We start from the raw sequence: 20617 nt of genomic DNA on the forward strand, positions 1-20617 counted from the left end.
GCCAAGGCGCCGGCAACGCTCAAACTCCAATGGGACTAAATGTGACTGCGGCCCCGCTAACGGGACGGCTGCTTTGCCCAGGGAGCCTCTCTCCTTCCCCCCCGCGTCGGCACGCTTCCGCCATCCTCTTGCTTGTTCCTGCCTCTGGCAGCGGCTCCTGAAACATCAGCGGTGACACCATTAGACCTCCAGAGCGGCAAGCCCCCCACCGGAAGAAAAAGGGAAACCAACCCAACATGGCAGAGGAACTCGGCACGCCACCACCCAGCCAAGGAAGGCCTTTCCTCCCTTCCCTCCCTCTCCCGCCCGGCACCAGCCGTTCATTACAAAAACACAGCTCAGAGCAGCTTTTCTCACCTCACTGACGCATGCTGTACTTCCAGTTGGAGCTGCAAGGGGTCACAGAGTTGGTCAGAGTTGCCAAGTTTGTCTGGCAATACAAATAGCTGCAGCCAAAGAGTCAGCTGCCCTGCTTACAGGGGACCCCCCATCTGCAACTTCATTGGAAATATAACAGCTTTTATTATATTAAGTGTCCTGCGTAAATTCAACCACTGTGCCATCTTGGCACTTCTGTATTGTCAATCTTTCCCATCTGTTCAGGAGGTTCTTTTGCCTTTTGTTTCTGTCCTCTTCTGGTTGATTTGAGATTCCAGCTGCTATTAATTCACCTCATTTCTCACTCACCAGTTCATAGACGTAAGTGGTGTGAAGTTACAAGGGAATTTTCAGCTTATAGCGTCTACTGCCATGGATTATCTTAAAGTAGAATACAGAATTTGGCGCTGAAGGCCAAACGTTTCTCTTAGCATCGACTCTTTCTCTGCTATAAAGCTTCTTTAACACACTTACATTATTTAACACACTTATATTATTAAAAGCAACAACACCGCTTTACTTCTTCCCCCTTTTCAGCAGCAATGCAATTCTCGTGTCCCCCCCCATTTTCACCACGCCATTGGAAAGCAGAGAGGAAAGAAAGCAGAGAGGAAAAGCCGCGCGCTCCAAAACTGCGATAACATTTATTATGTTTTATTATTGCTGCTCGCCGCTGCCTCGGTGCGTCTTCTTCCACGTGGCAACTCGCCCCGCTTGTCGCGCCTGCGCCCCTCCTCTGGGAGCGCGCTCAGAGCTTCCTGCGCTCGGTGCCGGCTCGGAGACCCCAGCTCCGTCCGCCCGCCAGCGGAGCAGAAGAGGCGGCTCCAGCCCCGGCTCCCTCCCGCCATCGAACTTCCACAGGCGCCTTCAGCCCCGGCTCCGGCTGCTTCCGTCGGAACCCGCGCGGCAGCGGCTCCGGCCCCGACCCGCTTCGCCCCGGCCCCGCCGCGTCCCTGCGCCCGCCCCGCCGCGCTTCGTCCTGGCTCCGCCACACCCCGCCCCCGTCGCTCCGCTGCTCCGGAGTCCGCTTACCGTGGCCGCCATCGACGCCGCCTCCGCCGCCGCCTTTCCCTCACAGCACCCCGCTTCTCCTCACGCGCTGTGGAAAACGTCTCTCTCACCTGCCCGCGCGCGCACCTTATATGGGCATCCCTTCAGCCCGCCAGCCAATAGGAGCCCCGAACGCCGCCGTCGCTTCGCGCGCTTTGCTTCCCGCCGCTCGCTCTCCAATCCCCCTCAGCGTTCCCGCCCTTTCTAGCCGAGGGCAGCCGGGCCGGGGTCATCTGAAGGTCACGCCCGGGGTCACCCAAAGGTCACGGCCCCCCTCGCAGCCGTTGCCCCCCGGCCCTGGGGGCAGAGCCGCCCCACAGCTGATGGCACCTCGCTCGGAGCACCTGGCAGCGCTGCCCGCGGGAACTCAGTCCTTCCATTTCAGTACTGCTTTTAACTAGTGTTACCTACCGTACTGTGCATCGGGAACAGCAACACACACAGGTGCTCCTGCCTTAGCGGTGCCTGTCCACAGACATCATTAAAATAGAAATACGTACTTTCAAGGAATTCTTCTCTGCGACACCTCCCGTCTCTGCCCCTGCAGCGAAAATCCCTCAGAGAAACTGCGAGTAAGGGAAAACTGTGACAGGAGCTGAGGGCTGCTGTATGGAGGACACCATTTATTTGCTGTCTCAGGCTGTTCGTGCTCTGTAGAGCTGCTTGTGTTTTACAGCTTCTTCCCGCGGCACGGCTGGAAATGCCCACCTTTGCTCCATTCCTTTCGTCTGTCCTTGGCTACATTCTTCCTCATTGTAGCAATGGTACAAAAGAGGAGTTGGGAAGAGACCAAGCGGTGGATACAGAATAACTGCTGCTCCCACCGACGCCAAAATAGCGGGCAGCAACAGCAGGAACGACTCCGCTGCGAGGAAGAGGTTCCCTGCAGGGAGTCTTTGGCCCCGCAGGTAACCCAGGCAAACGGAGCGCCCTGGAGGAGGAAGGCAGCAGGACCCGAGGGAACCGGCTGCGTACAGCTGCTGTATGGCACCAGTGCAACCTGCTGGTTGGCCTCGGCTGCGCTGAGTGAAGGCAAATTCTCCTGGGCCACGTGCATTCGCTCCAAAAGTAATGCCTCCTATTTATTTCCACAGAAAACGCAACAGGGAAAGCAGTAACTCTGGTCGCTACAGCAAATCCTCACCCACAAAATGCTCTTTTCCAGCACAGCCACCACCATTAGCTTTGCATTTTTGCCAGCAATAAACAGGAGGCCGCGAGCTGTGCTCGTCAAAATCTGTACCAGCACACGTGAGCCACAGCCACCGTCAGCACTGCTGAAGGGCACTGCATGCTGCCCCTCTGTGAGCACACAAACAAGCGCTCAGCAAGCACAGAGAGCTGCCATTTTCTCCACAGAGAGAAATTTGGTGACACATCTTTGCTTCATGCACACTGCCTGGGTGTCAGGTGCCATTTTGTCACATGCCATGGACAACAACACGTGATGGAACACTGGTTGGAGGTTCGACCCCTGCTGCCACACCACCAAATTCACTTTTGATGTCGTGGGCCAACATTAACTCCTTAACACTCAGTGCACTACATGATGTGAAGGAGCAACAACAAACTATCGTAAAACTACAGCAAGGGATTGACCTGAAAGAGCACATGAGAACAGCAATCATAGACTCACACTGAGGCATTGCTCAAGATCTTGTCGCTTTCACCTGGTTTGGGGTACGGCTTTGCCCTGGGCTAGCCAGAGCATTTCTCAGGATCAGAACAGTAAGGTGACTGAGGTAGAAACACCACCTCAGAAACCCAAACCGCAGCAGAACCGCCGGTTTGTAGTCACCCAAGGATCGTTATGCTTGGTCACCTCTAGGAGGGTTTCAGTTTTACTGACCTTTCTAATAGCTCCATTCTAGATTGGATTTGGTAACAACTCATAGAACAAGCCAACTGACAGCTGTGATAGAATGTGTGGTTCTCTGCTGTCAAAATGCATGTTTCCTGTTCACTGTTACAGGAAAAAGTTCCAAAATTCAATATCCGAAGGTCAAGACTTTCAGAAGTACCTAAGCAACTTAAAAGCCAAAGCTCTTTTTAGGCGCTTGTAAACAAACTCAGCTTTTATACAGAGAAAGAACAGGTACAGCACCACTGCCCAGAAAATGCATTCCAACACAAAGGAGAGCAGAACATCCTAAGAACGTTAACAGGACTTTTACCATTTTTCAGGCCATTACTTCTGTTTATATATGTGTGTATATTAGTATATATATAACGTGTGTGTATATATGTGTGTATATAGTATGTATACATGTTTAAGCTATTTATTCATTAAATGGAAGTTTATCTAAGATCTGCTACAGGTTTTGGTTGTGCTGAAGCTGTGTCTGGAAAGGTGGAGAACAATAATATTTATGCCTTGGAAGACCTGATTCAGGGCATTCCTTTTCTAGTTTGAAGCTTCACTTTGCTTTTAGTTTGAAGTATTTTGAGAACTATCACATAAGATAGTTGAGATTAAGAAGTCATTGATAGCATGCACATTTATTTTGAAGCTCATACACTTCTGCATGCCCCAATGGGCCTGCTTACGTAACACTAAATAATAATACTTATGAGCCACCAGAGGGATTTCTCAAGCTAACATGACATCACAAAGGTTCTCCTCATCATGTCATAACACAGTAATTATACCACAGTAAGTATTAGGGATTATATTCCTTCAGTTCCACCACTCTTCTTACTGCCCGTGATTATTATCTATCACAAACTGAGTTACAAGCTATGAGATGGGGCTGAAGAACAGCTGGAGAATTTCTTTTTACATTCTTAAATCTACATTTTATGTTACATTCAGAAAGGAAAAAAAGAAATCAGATGGACTAGCTTTGGAGGCCATCTGCTGCCCTTCATGGATACAGCTTGTTCTTCAGGGACTTCCAGGCGCAGGCATTACAACGACAACTAGATGGATGGAAATAAACACAAGGCACTCAGAACTCCTGACGTTAACTCAATTTAAAGGGACAGATTTCCTTCTGATTTGTTTTTGTTTGGAAAAGCAAACCAGCACTGTTGGGAAGACAGTCAGTAAATGCAGACGACTGAAGAAGTATTGTCTATATTGGCTTTTCTTACAATAAATAAATAAACCAGTTTTTAAAAGTCTGCTCCTCTAAATAGGCTGCACTAAAAAAAAAGGGTTGTAGTCTGAAAAAAGGACAACTTTTCCCAGGATATACAGTAAAATAACACATCAGTCATCTTTTCTTGCAATAATCTATCACTACTCACGGGATGCCCTTACGTATATATTCAGCATACTGCATGTACTCAGAACGCAGACACTGTGCCTTTAATGTCACTTGTGCAGTGACCTGAAAGCATACTGAGCTAAATTACTTCATTTCAAGGCTAATTTGCAAAAAATAAAATAAAATAAAATAAAGCTGCACAATACATAGAATGAGCAAATAATCTATAATGGAAATTAGGCCCAAGTTTTCAAATAAAAATCCCACTTGTTTGACAGTCTAGCAGGTCCATAACTATCACTGCACACATAAAGGCAATATGGAGGAAACACTGAAAAGTCCAGCAGGTCCCAGCCAGCGTACAGCCCTATCAAAACATCACCACACCAACATTGTCTGCACTGCTACGTGGTCCTCTGCTTAGCATTCAGAGTATATTGGTCAAGACAAACGCTACATGGTCCAGCACATCCCAATCTTACACATCTGAGGAGAGGCGATTTCTGCACTCCCTCAGCAAGTGTGTGCCACTGATGTGTATCCACAGCACGCCAGTTCTCAACCAATTTACTAATTTTAATTACATAAATTGACTGAAGTGGACTGCAATGCAGAAGAGTCTTCTAAGCTTCAGCAATAATACAGCAGGAAGTGGATATTGTGAAACAGCCCTATGTCAGAATTAGTACAGAAAGGTTTTCTTCAGGCTGACAGTGATTGATTACGAGTGTAGGAGTCTGCTGAAGATTGTTCAAACTCATGAGGACTTTATTAATAGAGGCATACAGAAACATGATGCAAAATAATGGATACATAGGTTCTATTGCAAAATCCAAAATGATCTCAATTTGGTCTCAGAAACTTCAAACGTACATGGGAAAGAAGCCTCACACCTTCCATAATTCACACATCACTGTCTCACCTGATGTCTATAATCACAGCATCACAGAACTGGAGGGGTTGGAAGGGAGCTCTAGAGATTGCTTCCAAACCCCCTGCTAAAGCAAGCTTCCTACAGCAGGCTGCACAGCTACACCTCCAGAGGAGACTCCACTGCCTCTCACCTTAGCCCATTCCAGTGCTCCATCACCCTCCATCTTTCACATACTGACACAGAACTTCCCACGCTCCAGTTAACGGCCATTTCCCCTTGTCCTGTTTCCACAGACCACTGAAAAGAGGTTGGCCATGTCCCTTTGTCTCCCACACTTAAGATACTTATAAACATTAATCAGATCCCCTCTCAGTCTTCTTTTCTCAAGGCTGAACAGACCCAGGTCACCCAACCTCCCGTATAGGGAAAAAAAAGTGCTTCAGGCACTTTTATCATATGTGCACTCCTCTGCTGGGCTCTTTCCAGGAGATCCCTGTCTTTTTTGTACTGGGGAGCCCAGAACTGGATGCAGGACTCCAGGTGTGGCCTCACCAGGGCAGAGGAGAGGGAGAAGATCTCTCTTGCCCTGCTGGCCATGCTCCTTTTAATGCACCCCAGGATTCCATTGACACTCTTGGCCACAAGGGCATACACAAGGGCTCATGGCCAAACTTTTGTCCACCAGGACCCCCAGGTCCTTCACAGAGCTCCTCTCCAGAATGTCATGCAACCACCTATAGTGATACTTGCAGTTATTTCCTCCCAGATGCAGGACTCTACACCTGCTTTTGTTAAACCTCACCTGGTTTCTTACTGCCCAGCTCTCCAGCCTGTCCAGCTCTTGCTGAATGGCAGCACAGCCATCAGATGTCAGTCACTCCTCCCAGCTCTGTAGCATCAGCGTACCCGCTGAGAGCGGACACTATCTCCTCATCAAGGTAATTCATGGAGACCCTGAACAAGACCAGATCACTGACCCCTGGGGGAGCACTGCTAGTCACAGGTCTGCAACTGGACTCTGCATCACTGATCACCGCCCTTTCAGCACAACCAGTTCTCAACACACCTCACTGTCCACTCATCTATCCCACACTTTCTCAGCTTCGTTATCAAGATGACATGGGAGACAGCATCAGAAGCCTTGCTGAAGTCAACATAGACAACATCCACAGCTCTCCCCTCATCTACCCATCCATCATAGAAGGCTACGAGATTGGTTGAGCATGATTTCCCCTCGGAGAATCCACGCTGACTACACCTGATAACTTGTCTTCCAATTGCTCAGAGGTGCATCCAGAACAAGCTGTTCTGTCACTTTCCCAGGGACAGAGGGGAGACTGACTGGCCTGTAGTCTCCCAGATCCTCCTTCTTTCCCTTTCCGCAGTGACACTGGCTATCCTCCACTATTCAGACACCTCTTCTGTTCTCCAAGACCTGTGAAAGATGACAGAGAGCAGTTCAGCAACCACCTATCAGCTCCCTCAGCATACATGCACATAGCTGCACCCATGACAGCCTTCTGCTCTCTCAGGACTCAGAGGGAACTCCAGATACCGAAGCTCCCCACAGCCAATGGTCTGGACTGCCCTTCCCCCCTCAGGATGTCCACCCAGGTGCCCACACGAGACCAGAGAGGCTGTGTCCCCTTGGTCTGGGTTGCTGTCTCAGCCCGGCTACTGTGACAGGTGCCTACCGTGGTAATTTTAAGAGGCAGCAGCACCGTAGAGTTCTCAAAGGAGTAGAGAGGAGGGGAGGGGAGAAGAAGAGGGGAAGAGAGGAGAGGATCCTCCCTGCTCGCCCTCTCTGCCCCATGAGAACTGCCTGTGCTGCCAAGCACACCCTGTTTGCACAGCCTGCTCACGATGCTCCTGTGTTGCTGTGCTCCATAAGGGGAGCTGCTTTTGTACAGGCAGGGCACTGGCTGCCATCACTCCCAGCTCCACTCACACCACAGCAGCACAAGGACGGCTCCTGCATAACTGGGACGGGGTGGGAGGGGATCTGGGGGCTGTGGTGCTGACCAAGAGCTGCAGTTTTGGGGGTTGATTCTGTTTACCTGGATCTCCAGGATCCCTTGTTGCAGCTGATCCATGCGAGGTCCTCACTGTAAACAGCCATTACCTGGCCATCACTTTTGGGGTAGCCCTCGTGTTGTCACAGTTCATGTACAGATTAGCAGGAATGTAATTTTGCAACTGAAAAAAATTGAGAGAGATATCTTCAATTTGCAGATTTAAGTATCTATGTGGAAGATTTAAGAACAAGTCATCAATCCATTTACTGTATTTCCAGTAATGTCATAGGAACTTTGTCCTGTTTGACGAGCATTTGCTGTAGGCTGCTGTCAGACATAGGATACTGGGCTAGCTGAACTTTGGAACTTCATACAGACAGTTGTCAATTTCACAGTTGGCTCAAGGCTCTCTCCCAGTGCACCATACATTGTGCCTTTGTTTTTGTATAAATTGATGCATCTAGACACAGTATTACATTTCTCTAAAACTGCATACTCAGTATTTTGTGCAGACAATCCAATTTTAGCTTTTCTATAGTTATGTACAACACCTTTCTCACTGCATACAACATAAGAAGAAAACCATTTAGCACCCCCTGCATTTGCTTGGCTTCTCCCTTCATAAAGTGGGGATCAGATGTCCCCAGAAATCAACAAACACAACTGCAAACTATTTGTTTTGGACAACTTACACACATCCCTTCCCCTCAGCAGCTCCTCCACCGAAGGCCAAAACAAAACTGCAGAGAACCATTCACTCTCGGGATGGCTTCAGCTTTAAACCCTCTGCTTTTTCAAGCAGCACACCAAGGTAGAAATCCCCCATTAGCAATCTGAAAGCACTGCAACAGGCAAAGAATACTTATGTTTGCCACTGCATTTGTAGTATTTGCACACTGTCCCAGCAACTGGTGATTCCAAAAGGAGAAAGCTTTTTAGTCTGCCTTTCAAGCCTTGTAGCAGTGAATGGAAGGCTTCTTTCTGAAAGCTACTCATGTTCTATATGCTGTACTCTGCCTGCTTCCCGTGTGCACACAGCACAGCTGCCAGATTTAATAACCACGTCAGCCTGCTTTCCCCATAGAGCAGCAGAGATGGCAGGATGAAGATGCTCCCAGCGTGCTAATCTGTAGCGATGGCTCATTAAGCCCCGAATGAACATCATTTTACTGCTCTTGAAGAAAAAAATAAAATCAGTCAACACCACCTGCAGAAAAACATGCAAAAGGATTTCAGAAACGTGAATCCATACTTGCTTTCAGTGACATTGAAGTACATTATAGAAATGGCTTTTTTTTATTGTCAGCTAACAAATCCTAGGGCTTCAGTTAATTACTTCTCAAAACATCGTGACCTTTAATTAAGTATTTTGCCAAGCAACACATGCTTATACCCCAGAACAGAATCATTAGCTGACAAATCAGTCGAGAACACTCCTCTCCAGAAGGAATTATTTCCACACCTGTCTCTGCTGACCTCTTTCAGAAAAGCGGAGTTAATAAAAGGGGAAAATTCTCACTTACCATTTAAATCCTCCCATGTACAGCAGTTCCTAGAGCTCAGGACTTCCTTATCAGATGCGGTCGCTTCACTGCCTACGCAGAGCATTTCCATACCTCCATCCACACACTCAGCTCTGTAGAAGGGAGGGGCAGACAGAACTAACATGCCAAGAGAAGGTGCCAGTCAGACAGTCCAAATCCACAAACTTAGCATAAACCCAGAAACGTATGGGTGAATTTGCAACAGTGCGGGGATGCTGCAGAGATCATATGACAACCACGCACACCTCTCTCTCTCTCTCATTTCTATTCCCTTCACTTACCCTGTCTCAGCTGGGAGTGGTTTCTGCAGTAACTACAGACTGTCGGTTTTCCCCTCAGATAAAGTGTTACTGTGTGAGAAGTGAGGAGGAAGGCAGGCATTCAGCTTTCATTATGGCACAGTGCAGCAAGCAGTAGTGCATATTGAAGCGCAGAGGACTTTTCAGCCTTGTTATTCTTCCAGCATCAGGGATCTCACTACATCCACCCTGTTCAAAACTGAACTATCAGCCTCAGTGGTGTTTATTACATATTATGGAAACGGCACCACATTAAAATCGAGGAAGTGCCTGAAAGGAGCTGTGCGAGTCAGTGAGGCATGGTATGCAGTGAAGCAAAACCTTAAAAGGCAAATTGCTGCCTATATGGCTTTCCTCTCAGCTCAGAGAACACAAACCTATCCACAACAACTGCAGGGAGAGCAGATCTCTCAGATCCTATCTTTTACAAGGTTGGATAGCAATAGGACAAGGGGAAATGGTTTTAAACTAAGACAGGGGAGGTCTAGGGTTAGACATTACGAGGAAGTTTTTCACTCAGAGGGTGGTGAAGCACTGAAACAGGTTGCCCAAGGAGGCTGTGGACACCCCATTCCTGGATGCATTCAAGGCAGGGCTGGACATGGCCCTGGGCAGCCTAGTCTGGTGGTTGGTGACCCTGCATGTAGCAGGGGGCTGGAAATGGAAACCAGATTATCTTTATGGTCCTTTTCAACCCAGGCCATTCAATGATTCCATCTGGGAGAGGGGAAGATGAGGTCCCTGGTACTGGGGCTGTGCAGCCCAAGAAGGGCTTTGCCTTCTGAGTCAGCAGCTGAAGACATGCATGGCTGGGAACGACATGACGTGCTGGTCATGTAACAGATGGTCAGTGAGCCCTGTGAAGCAGGAAGGGACTATGCCTCCCTGCCAGCCACACCTGCAGAGAGCCTCTTCACTGGCAAGAGACATCACAAGTCAGAAGTTTAAGAAATCAGAGCTACATGTTCACACAAAGATCAGTCACTTCAGTATGAAAAATACTGCTGGGCAAGTGCTGTGGTTTAACCCAGCAGGTGGCTCAGCACCACACGGTTTCTGGCTCACTCCTTTTGCATCCCGGGGGGTTGGGTGAGAGAATCAGGAGGAAAAAAAAAAAAAGAAGTGGGACTCATGGGTTGAGATAGACCTGTTTACTTAGAGAATTGTAAAAGGATAACAACTATGAATTCATATATACATATGAATGAATATAACAAGCGATGCACAAAGCAATTGCTCCCCACCCCCTGATCCATACCCAGCCAGCCCCTCAAGCAGCAGAAGAGCCCAATGAACTCCCCACTTCAAGTCCTTCCACATGCCATACGATATGGAATATCCCTTCGGCCAGTTTCAGTCAGCTCTCCTAACTCTATTCCCTCCCAGCTGCTTGAGCACTTTGATGAGAATGGCCTTGGCTTCTGTGCAATGCTGCTTTGCAGCAACTATAAATATCGGTGTGTTATCAACGTTGTTTTTCTTCTGGAGCCAAAACATACCAATACACCAGATATTCTGAAGAAAAGAATTCCATCCCAGCTGAAACAAAGACAGGAAATGGGTACAGCTCTACCTTTGAAGTATCTGTGTTCTGACTCAGTGGGTCACTCTCTCCAGACCTGCAGATCTCACAACTTAGATTAGCACAGCATGCATTAATACACATGGGCTCTGAACTTAAGATATTTTGCTTTCTTCCCCAGTGCAAAGTCCATCATTCTCATGATTTGAGATTTTTTTCCCCCCAGTAAATATTTGAAGTCAGTCTCCTCTCCTTTCCTGGATCAAGTAGTATTATATCAGAATGTCAATAATTAGGTTTCCCTGGTTTCTTTGTTCTTGGTGCAAGGTTGTCTTGCCTTGGACCTAAAACAGCCTCCCAGCCGTACTGTCCACTTGCAACCTGATGGTTTTCCTTGTTTCACACGGGATGGATGCAGAGCTTTAGGCTGCAGGATAATATTCCCATTTTCAATCCAGAATACTTTAAAGACTGCCTGATTTTCTCTTCTATCACTGGACCAGATAAAAGTTCCCAATCCCAAATATTGCCACTTTACACTGTTTTATTTGATTCTTTCTGTACTCATTCTAGCCAAATCAAATGCGTATGGAACCAAATGTTTTACAGTGAGGTTTTTTTTTGTTATTTTAAGTCACACAACATCATCATTAGTATGTTAGCTAATGATCCTGATCTGACTTGTAGACACAGAATGGATACAGTAGAAAGAGGCTGCACTGAGTTCATACAGCTCAAGTAAAGGAGGCTACATTAAGGTGACCACAAACAGAAGAGGAGAATTTGACATTTACCATCTGAAACTGTAGAGTCCCAACATTCATCCATGCTTCACTATTTTATCTAGAGAGGCAGGAAGAACAGGTACATAACCATTAACATTATAATTGAAGAGGGGGAAACAGTTATGCAGGATTGCACAGAAGAGAGGATTTCTAATGCAGTCCAGAAACTGTCCAAGTTCCCTTCTTTCTCTGCTAAGATCTGGGTGGTACTGATTAGCAGAAGTTCAGAAGACGAAAAGGAACTGCTGAGGTTGTCTCATACACGGAGAGCACCACAACCAAAAGGCAGAGCAGAGCTTTTTAGCTGTTCCACAGCTTCAGCCTCATCTAAGACTTCCACTGTTGCAGGTTCTGCCTTTGACAGCCATTTACATTCTCAAACACATCTGAAAATGTTCTAACAAGATTACCTCCCAGCAAGGAACTCTCAAACACATGCAGCATCCCATTACCAGGAGTCTACTCAGCCTTTATGATTATGTAGTGCTTGGTTTGCTTACCATTACTGAAGGGCAGCAGGTAGAACTGAGTTATTGGTGTGCACACACTCAGGTGAAACAAGTTGTCTGCTCAGGGAGAAAGTCTAGCTTGGCTCAGCTTCTACCGACAAGAGGCCCATAGGGCAGCAGGTTAAATCAAGTGGAAAAAATAAACCCAACAGTCTAACTTCTCATAGCACATACGTAGCCTCCAAACCCCATTACGATCGCACTCTGTTTTCTTTAGTATGTTATGTGTCAAAAATTATCATGGTTTAGCAGGTACGGTTCCCACCTTGTGGAAACCCACCCCAGTTATATTTAATTGTACCATTAAGGCTTTTCTGAGTAGCTAGATGTATGCCACGTCATGGGAACAAACCTTATGTTTTCAAAGAGCAAATTTTAGTCTGCTTAGCACCTCAATTCTGTCCGAATAAGTGAGAAATTATCTCCACAGACACTGTAAAATAATTGAACTGGAGGCTAAGATTCACACAAGTCACCTGTCAGCCCTTTCAAGCAAGACTTCTCTCTGCAGCAGGTAGCTTCACACCATCCTGACTTGAAATAGGGCTTTGATGCCTAATACAAAGAAATAAACAAGTCTGTGTAGAAAGGACCACCTGTAAGTCAGGAGGAAAAGATAAACAGCAAGAAAAGAATTCCCAGCCTAGAGATGGTTCTTACATCTTCATTTACAAAACATTACTGCCTTGGTCAACAACCCAAGCCCTTTTAATCCTCTCCATCCATGAGGAGTCCTTATCCTTTGTCTTAGAGCTAGAGCTGTGAATAAAGGAAGATAAAATCTTTGTAAAGTGCTTCACCCACCTGTGACAGCTTCCCATGACTGCATTCTTCTGCGAAAGCAGGACTACTTTCCCCAAGCAGCAGGCATTTGTCCTCTAGCACTCACCATTATAGACCACTTGGGGATCTCTAGTTAAAAACAGATGTGAAATATTACAGCACTTGCTTTAAGAAAAAAAAACAACAACAACAAAAAAAAAACACCTCAGCTCTCATTTCAGTGAAACTGATACATGCTTATCAATTCCCAGAATCTTCAAGGATAACTCAAAATCTCTGATTACAATGCTTTAAAACAAGTTTAAAGATCCAAAAGCATTGCAGTACAGCACAATAGCAAGTACAGCAACGACAGCAGAGCAGCAAGGCACCAGGCTACAACATGCAAGGATTTACCCAAACGTGACAACCACAGAAACAAAGAAAAGAGCCTACTCACCCTTAGAAGACCTCAGCTACACAAGGAACTCCAGAAAGAAATCCTCACCTCCACTGCCAACCCCTAAATGAGGTCTGGAAAGGGGTGGATCCTGGCTCCAGCCCTTTTGTAAGCAGCTGAGCTCCTCTGGGTTGGGCAGGTGCTCAATCACTGCTTCAAGCTGTGACTCAGCATTTCTGCTACACCCAGGAGGTAAAAACACAAGTGAAAACATCTGCCAAAGAAACCTCCTATAAAATTCCATTACAAAAATTTATTTAGGACCAGCGGGGGCCAAATGCTGTTTAGTGAGACAAACTGAACGCTCTAAATAAATAAGTTAGTCCCACAGCATCCTCTTCTCTGCAACAAGCCACCCAAAGGTTGTGCTTACAAAGATGTGTCCCTTTAACCCGTGACATGGGTGTGCAAACCAACATGAGAGTAGATGGAAGAACGCAGACAAGACAAGAATATTTTGTGAGAAACCAGGCAAAATCCAGCTAAGATAATTAACAGCACGAAGAGTTCTCTTAAGAAGGGCTAGTTCTCATTTCAAATTAGGACAGTAAAACTGATTTATGATATTGAGGTTGAAATGCAAAAGGAAAGACATACAATGGAAACAGTCAATCCTATCTTGCTACACATGCATTACTCGAGGAAGGAAAGCAACTGAGCTCAAATCTATGCTCTGCTGCTCACAGTGTTTGCTAGCTGGCAAATAGATATTAACTGAGTTAAATGTTTAGGGATTTGACATTTGTTGGCAGGGAGAAAGTTCATAATCAGCGTTCCTTGCAGCTGCTGATACTCAGCCAACAGACCCATACTATGATGTCAGTGGTCAGAATGAGGGTCCCATTAACACTTGTACAGGTGCCCCCAGGTCCTGACATTCCCATCCTTAGGCAGTGTGCCCACACCACGGATGTCTCTGATGTAGGACTACCACATACCCAACGCTGGTAGGAGTCTTGGTGCTGAATCCTGCAACCTGGACAAGGATGGCAGGGATGAGAGCTGCCGCTGTGGGTGGGAAGCTTCCCCAGGCACCACAGGCAGGAAATGCCCATGTTTTTTTTTCACAGGGCAGTGACCACAACTGTGACTGCGCAAAGCCCTTCCTGTTCAGAGCTCACTCATTAACTGAACAGCCTACAGGGAGGTCATGCATTCCCTGCATTCCCATGTATGCAGAACCTCCATTGCCCCACCTTCGCCTGGCACCAGCCCCAAGATCATTCCTGTCCCCCACCACCAGAGAGCCTGGTCTCTCTCAAGCCCTACAGGACAGGGCTTAGTGTTCCTAGGCTCGTTGCTGCCACCTAGAATCTGCCCTACATCCTGAAACAGAGAGCAAGCTCTGCCTGCTATAACTGCAAACACACATCAATACAGCTGCATGTGGGTATGCTTGCTGTCAGGATGGAGTGGCTCAGCAGACGAAAGCAGGTGCACAGCAAGAACTACTTTTATTGGAAGAGAGCTGCATCTACAAAAGAGTGAAAAAACAGGTGTAAAATTCACGGTAAAAAGAAGGGGCACACTGAGCAGAGCTGGTCAGCAAGACAAGGTGTCATCTCCCCACCCTTTGGAGCAGTTAGGCACCGCTGCTCACAACTGCAGGCAGTGGCATTCAAGCTGAGGTTCAAGAATAGCCCACTTCCCAAGTGCCCAACTCAGGCAGGACAAGGAAGATAAACGCTCACCACTTCACCTACAATCCAGTAGGGTACATCCCCTCCCTGGGGCATAGCCACATAGGGGTCCCCTCTTGGTGTGACCGCAGTACTTCCTGAGAAGTGGTCTGGTATTCCACTGGGAATAGCTGCTAAGGCCAGCCAGCTCAGGCTGCTGCCTCCCCACTTCTTCTACCTCCTCTCACAGGCACCCCATCTCCTACAAAAGTACTCTGCACTCTCACTGCCCCAGCATACTACATGCCACATACCACCTCTGCCCATCATCACCAAAGGCCACTCACCTGCTGCTGGAAGTGGTACAACACTCCCCTTTAGCCTAGTATCCCAACCAAACAACATCCCACTTCTACTCTTCAGCTAGCCAAAATTGCCCTATCCTGTCCCAGCAGCCCCAATGCTTTACAGCACCCAAAGTGAAGAACACCCCTGCCCTGAGAGGGTGGGGGACACAAATGCTGGTTTGGAAGTAATACAAGGTCATAAGCCCTGCGCTGCCCCAGGGATCAGAGGTCCCAGAAGTGCAAGGAAGTGAGTTGTGCCACACTAGGAGGGAAAGGGAAAGGCGCTGTCCTCTGCTCCTAGCTGGGAAAAATAAAGTTCTTGATTCTGCCAAAATCCAAGGCTGTGTGCAAAAAGCACTGCCTCAGCCCCAGGGGGTCTAGCCAGTCCTTGTGGTTGGGGGAGGCATCCCACGTGGACCTGGCAGCAGCAGCTGAGCAGGCATGGCAGTGGAGCATCGGAGGGGCCAGGAGCACAGAAAGTCCAAAGGGGCCAGGCTGGTTGGAGGCTGTGACAGGAGCAGTTCGGTTCGATCTCTCACAGGCAGTGGGTACTTTCCGAAGGGGAGCTTGCAGGGGGCTTTTGTGCAGGGTTACATCAGGTGCCTTGACATAGGACAGAGCTGTCATCACACTGCCCCACAGGTAGAGCGCAGTCGCCGTGACTCCCCCATGACGTGGCTCCTCAGCAGTCTCGTTCTCCCCTAAGCAATGAGTGCTGCTGGGTGAGGAGACATCAGGCAGTTTAGGCTGGGGCTGCTCAGGAGCCAGGGCTGACTGGGCACCCAGCTGGCAGCCGCTCTCCACAGGGATTAGAGCAGGACGGATGGCTGTACTGCTGGTGCTCCTCGTGCACACAGCCCGGTGCACCACAGCGATGGAAGTGAAGACAGCTGCAAAGCCGGTCAGGTACACCACACCCAGGAGGCAGGCCAGCTGCAGAGAAGCTGACAGTTAGCTCAGACCACTGGCACACTCCCTGTGGCTGACCACGTCCCACACTCTCCCCAACAAGTCAACCCAAGAGCCATGACGGCAAAGGGCTCCAGCAGCACAGAGCTGGAGGCCAAGGAGCACTCAGCCACATTCCTGACAGCAAGTAGCAAAACAGTCCATGCAAAGCAGGGACTGAACGCCCTGGCTAAACCCTAACAGTTCTTGTTTAAATGCCCACCTAGCACCCACCTCCCTCCATGCCACCAGCATGCCCTTGTACCCATCCACCTGTGCGATAGTGGTTCAACAGTGCACAGATTAGCTCAACACTAGGCTGCAGTGTCTCAAGCAAGACCAGCTGCAAATCTGCATGGTTTAGCTTCTGCTGAAAAGGGAAGCTCTCAGAGAATAAATCTAGCAGAAGTTTAGAGTGGAAAAGAAAGCCCTACTCTAAACTCATGGCCTGCTGGGCCCTATGTTCTTGCAAGCAGCTGCTCTCCCATGCCCATACCTTCACTACTTGCTGGTAGAACTGGCCCAGTGCTTGCTGCCACATGGACTGCTCCATAAGGACACACAGATCCGTGTAGGTGAACCAGCCGCGCCACATGCCCTGCTTCTCTGCCACACTGCAGGAAAAACAAGAAGGGTGGCTGTGGCATGGACCTTTCCCACTTCCACAAAAGACTCCACTCAAGACACCATGGCTGTGGAAGGGAGCTGCAGAGCCTAAGAAGGGCCCATGGGCACCTAAGCTCTTATTTCAATGCAGCAGAGATACCTCCAAGCAGTGGGAGAGACAAGGCTGCAGTAGGGATGAAAAGCTCTCCACCACACACTTACCGTCCTTCCAGCCAGCTCAGCACTTCAAACAGCTCCCGGGGGTCTGTGTAAAGACTCCAGTCCTGCAGTGACAGCAGTGACAGGTCAACACAGTCCAGACCAAACAGACCAACCAACATCTGCACACATCCTTCTCTCTTCCCTCATGGGGGTACATGAAGGAAAAAAGCAGAAATCCAGGCTTCACTTACAATGGCACTCAGGAAGTTCATTTCCAGCGTGTTCATGGTCTGGACATCCACTTTCCCTGCTGCTCCCCATTCGTCATTGAATACCTCTTCCTCCTCACCCTCATCATACAGGTACTTACTTGCAACCATCTAAAAACAGCATAAAGGACAGAATTTCAACCCCCTCCAGATATTCCTCCAACCCAATTCCTCTAGTGCACAATGCTCACCATGGAGATCAAGAAGAGGTCTGAAGATGAGATTTGCTGGAGGTATTCAGGGTTCCGGTGCCGGAGTCTCTCAATATAAACTAGTGCCAGCATCATGGAGCAGGGTGAGATACAGGCTTCCCTGTAGGAATGACATAGGAGCCATCCCAAACGTTATGTGCATATCATCATAGCACAACTTGACTGCTCTCTCCCCTTGTAGTGAAGCGCTGGGGGCTCAGCAAACAGTTAAGCACTTGGCTGCAACACAACCCAGTCTTACCTGCACTGTGCCACTGTGCTGAGCTGCAGCACGAGAAAGCACAGGAGATAAACGGTGGAGAGCAGAAAGCCCTAGTTCCTATTTCTGGGCACAGCCAGTTCTCCAAAGAACACCTGTGCCTGTAGCAAGACATGCTACAAAGGCTTTAGCCAAGGTTCAGAACCGGCTGCACAATGAGCATCGCTCAGCTGCTGATCCAAGCCGGTAGAGTCCCATTAACAAGAGTATCTCCGCATCCCACAGAGCAGGACCAACCTGACACCGTGCCTGCTTGGCCTTGCCACTTGCCCCCAGTTCCTTTCTGACACTAACCAGTGACTAATCAGTGCCAGCCCAGGTGACAGAACAGAGTCACAGGTGAGACCAGAGCTCGCAGTTTTGACGTGGGATGTGAAGGACAGGTTTCGTTTCTTACCGAGACACATGAGACACGTACTTCTTCTGGAGTCTGCGGATAGGGCTGGGAGCCACTTTCTGCAGCAGCTCCACAGCAATATCTAGGACAGAAAAATAACAGAAAGGATGAGTCCTATGTGGCACAGCCCATCCCCACCTTTTCACCTACAAGATCACTGAGTCTCAACCCCTCATTTCACTCAAACTAAGTCAGACTTTTCAGACATCACAAAATGGCCAGGATTGGAAGGGACCTCAAGGACCATGAATCTCCAACCCCCCCTGCCACAGGCAGGGCCACCAACCTCCCCATTTAATATTAGACCATGCTGCCCAGGGCCCCATCCAACCTCTAGGGATGGGGCATCCACAACTTCTCTGGGCAAGTTGTTCCAGCACCTCACCACTCTCTCTGTAAAGAACTTCCCCCTGACATCCAACCTAAATCTTCCCTTTCTCCTTGTCCTGCTGTTATCTGTCCTTTCAAAGAGTTTTAATGTGTTACGTTAACCTAAGCTACATTTTGTTCTTCTCAAAATATACCACACATTTTTATAAAATGACTCAAGATTTGACTGATCACAGCATGCACTCAGCAACCTATCCAACAAGCTGATAGGAGGCATGCAAACGAGCATGCAGAAGAGCACCAGACCAAAGCAGGAAGAGCACACATGTAACCAACGCACAGCAGCAGTGTCAGATCCAGATTGGCACATCTGCATCACGGGGAGTTACCTTCAGCCAGCTGCACAGAGAGGCTAACACCCAGCCTCACCCACAGGACCCCAGACAGCCCCTTCTGATTGTGCTTTATAAGGTTTTGGGGGCCTGATGTTGACACCAGGCATACCCTGTTCTGTGCTCCCTTCCAAACAATGCCCTACTCCTCGAGAGCGGACCAGTACCAACCCAGCTTCCTCCACACGTCAGCTCCAGTGCACCCAGGATGACAATGGACAGTGTTCATTTCAGTGTACATGGATGAGCACAGCATGGAAGTAGCACTATGGTGTAACCACAGACACACCCAGCTGCCTCTGGTCAACTGTGTCAGAGCTCACTCCGGTCAGGAGAGCATAGTTTAGGTACATCTCATTTTCCTAGCTTCATAGATACCAATTATCAAAACTGAAGCCCACAACAGCCAACATGCTCCAACGGGAGCTCGCTGCCAGCTCCCCGTGAGCAGCCAGAAAGCTTCCAATAAAAACCACAGAAAGTAGGTGAGCAGCTATGAATTTCACACAGCCTCTGTGGGACTTCAGACTGCTCCCCTCAAAACCATCACAAAAGCATAGAATACGGGCACACCTCCCCACCCGCTCCATGCCTCCTGCAAACTACGTGAGCATATAGCTAATAGAGACAACAACACAGCTCTGCTATGAAGGCACACTAACTAACCACTACTAGACCTTGCCAGCTCCTCTTCCTGTGCCCCAACCCTTTTGCTCCCCCAAGCACTGCTGAACTTGTAGGAAAAAAAACACATATACAGAAAGCACTTTTCCCCTCGGTGTTCACAACTAAGTCAAGTGAGCATGAGAACTTGTCCAAGACACCTCCTGTAAGGGGAAAGGATACAGCTCTCACTGCAATTTACAAACGACCCAAAGGACTCCACACAGCAGCAAGGTGCCAAAAACACAAGAGCAGGCCAGACAGAGCAATAAAACGCAGAGCAGAGATGCGAGGCCATGGCAGCCTGCCCGCAGCACAGCACACATACAGAAGGCCATGCAGGGAGGGATTTGGCGCTGGGGGAAGCAGCCGCCGTGCTGCTACCGGCCCTTGGGTCGCTTCCAAGCGCCCTGACTCAGCAGTCCCGGCTGGGCATGCCGGTCACTCACCTGCCACGGGGCTGGAGAGGTTATCCAGGGTGCACTCCTTGTCCCAGCCATAGTAGAGCCGCTTCCGCACCCGCTCGCTCAGCTGCTGGTGCCGGGGTAGGAACTGCGAGCAGAGGGGAAGGAGTTCAGAAAAGCCCTGACAGTGGCAATGCCGGGCCCGCAGGCGGTGGGGCGCGTCCCGGCCAGCTTACGGGCGCCAGGAGGGCAGCCGAGGGAGCTCCCGAGGGCCGGGAGGGAACGGGAAACGCCCCGGGAGAGGAGAGGATCGGAGCCGGGGCGCCCCGGCAGGGCCTCACCGTGAACTCCTGGAAGCCGCCGAGGGAGAAGGCGCCCTCCTCATCCAGCAGGAACCCGTTCAGGTCCATGCCGAGCGGCCGCCCCAGAAACAGAGACGAGGGGCCGGCGAAGCGACTGGCCGAGTGCCCTCGGAGCACCGCGAGGCCGAGGCTCGGCGGGGGCCGCGAAAGGAAGAGCCGCGCCCCGCTCCGCCCGCCGCCTTCTTCCGCTTCCGGCACAGCGGCCGCGCGTGCGCGCGGCGGGTCACCGCCTCCGAGCTC

At 49.1% G+C, this 20617-nt stretch overlaps 1 protein-coding gene and 1 long non-coding RNA gene across 2 annotated transcripts; both read right to left on the minus strand.

The window, feature by feature from the left end:
- Positions 1-6089: 6089 nt before the first annotated feature.
- On the minus strand, positions 6090-9940 carry LOC122158533. The gene is made up of 4 exons (XR_006168254.1): positions 9050-9940; positions 8219-8368; positions 7569-7707; positions 6090-6946 (listed from the first exon to the last, which is right to left on the minus strand). It is a non-coding gene; the product is annotated as an uncharacterized LOC122158533 (long non-coding RNA).
- Positions 9941-14842: 4902 nt separating this feature from the next.
- On the minus strand, positions 14843-20508 carry CNPPD1 (cyclin Pas1/PHO80 domain containing 1). Its single transcript, XM_042815267.1, has 8 exons — positions 20357-20508; positions 20061-20163; positions 18227-18308; positions 17550-17670; positions 17341-17469; positions 17150-17211; positions 16818-16935; positions 14843-16306 (listed from the first exon to the last, which is right to left on the minus strand). Exons 1-8 carry the CDS (start codon positions 20423-20425, stop codon positions 15671-15673), a joined length of 1320 nt encoding a protein of 439 aa, XP_042671201.1. The 5' UTR covers positions 20426-20508; the 3' UTR covers positions 14843-15670.
- Positions 20509-20617: the final 109 nt, after the last annotated feature.

The sequence above is a fragment of the Centrocercus urophasianus genome, unplaced genomic scaffold, assembly GCF_019232065.1.
Source record: "Centrocercus urophasianus isolate 14NV4802_14NV808 unplaced genomic scaffold, USGS_Curo_1.0 seq_1458, whole genome shotgun sequence".
NCBI classification, from domain to species: Eukaryota; Metazoa; Chordata; class Aves; order Galliformes; family Phasianidae; genus Centrocercus; species Centrocercus urophasianus.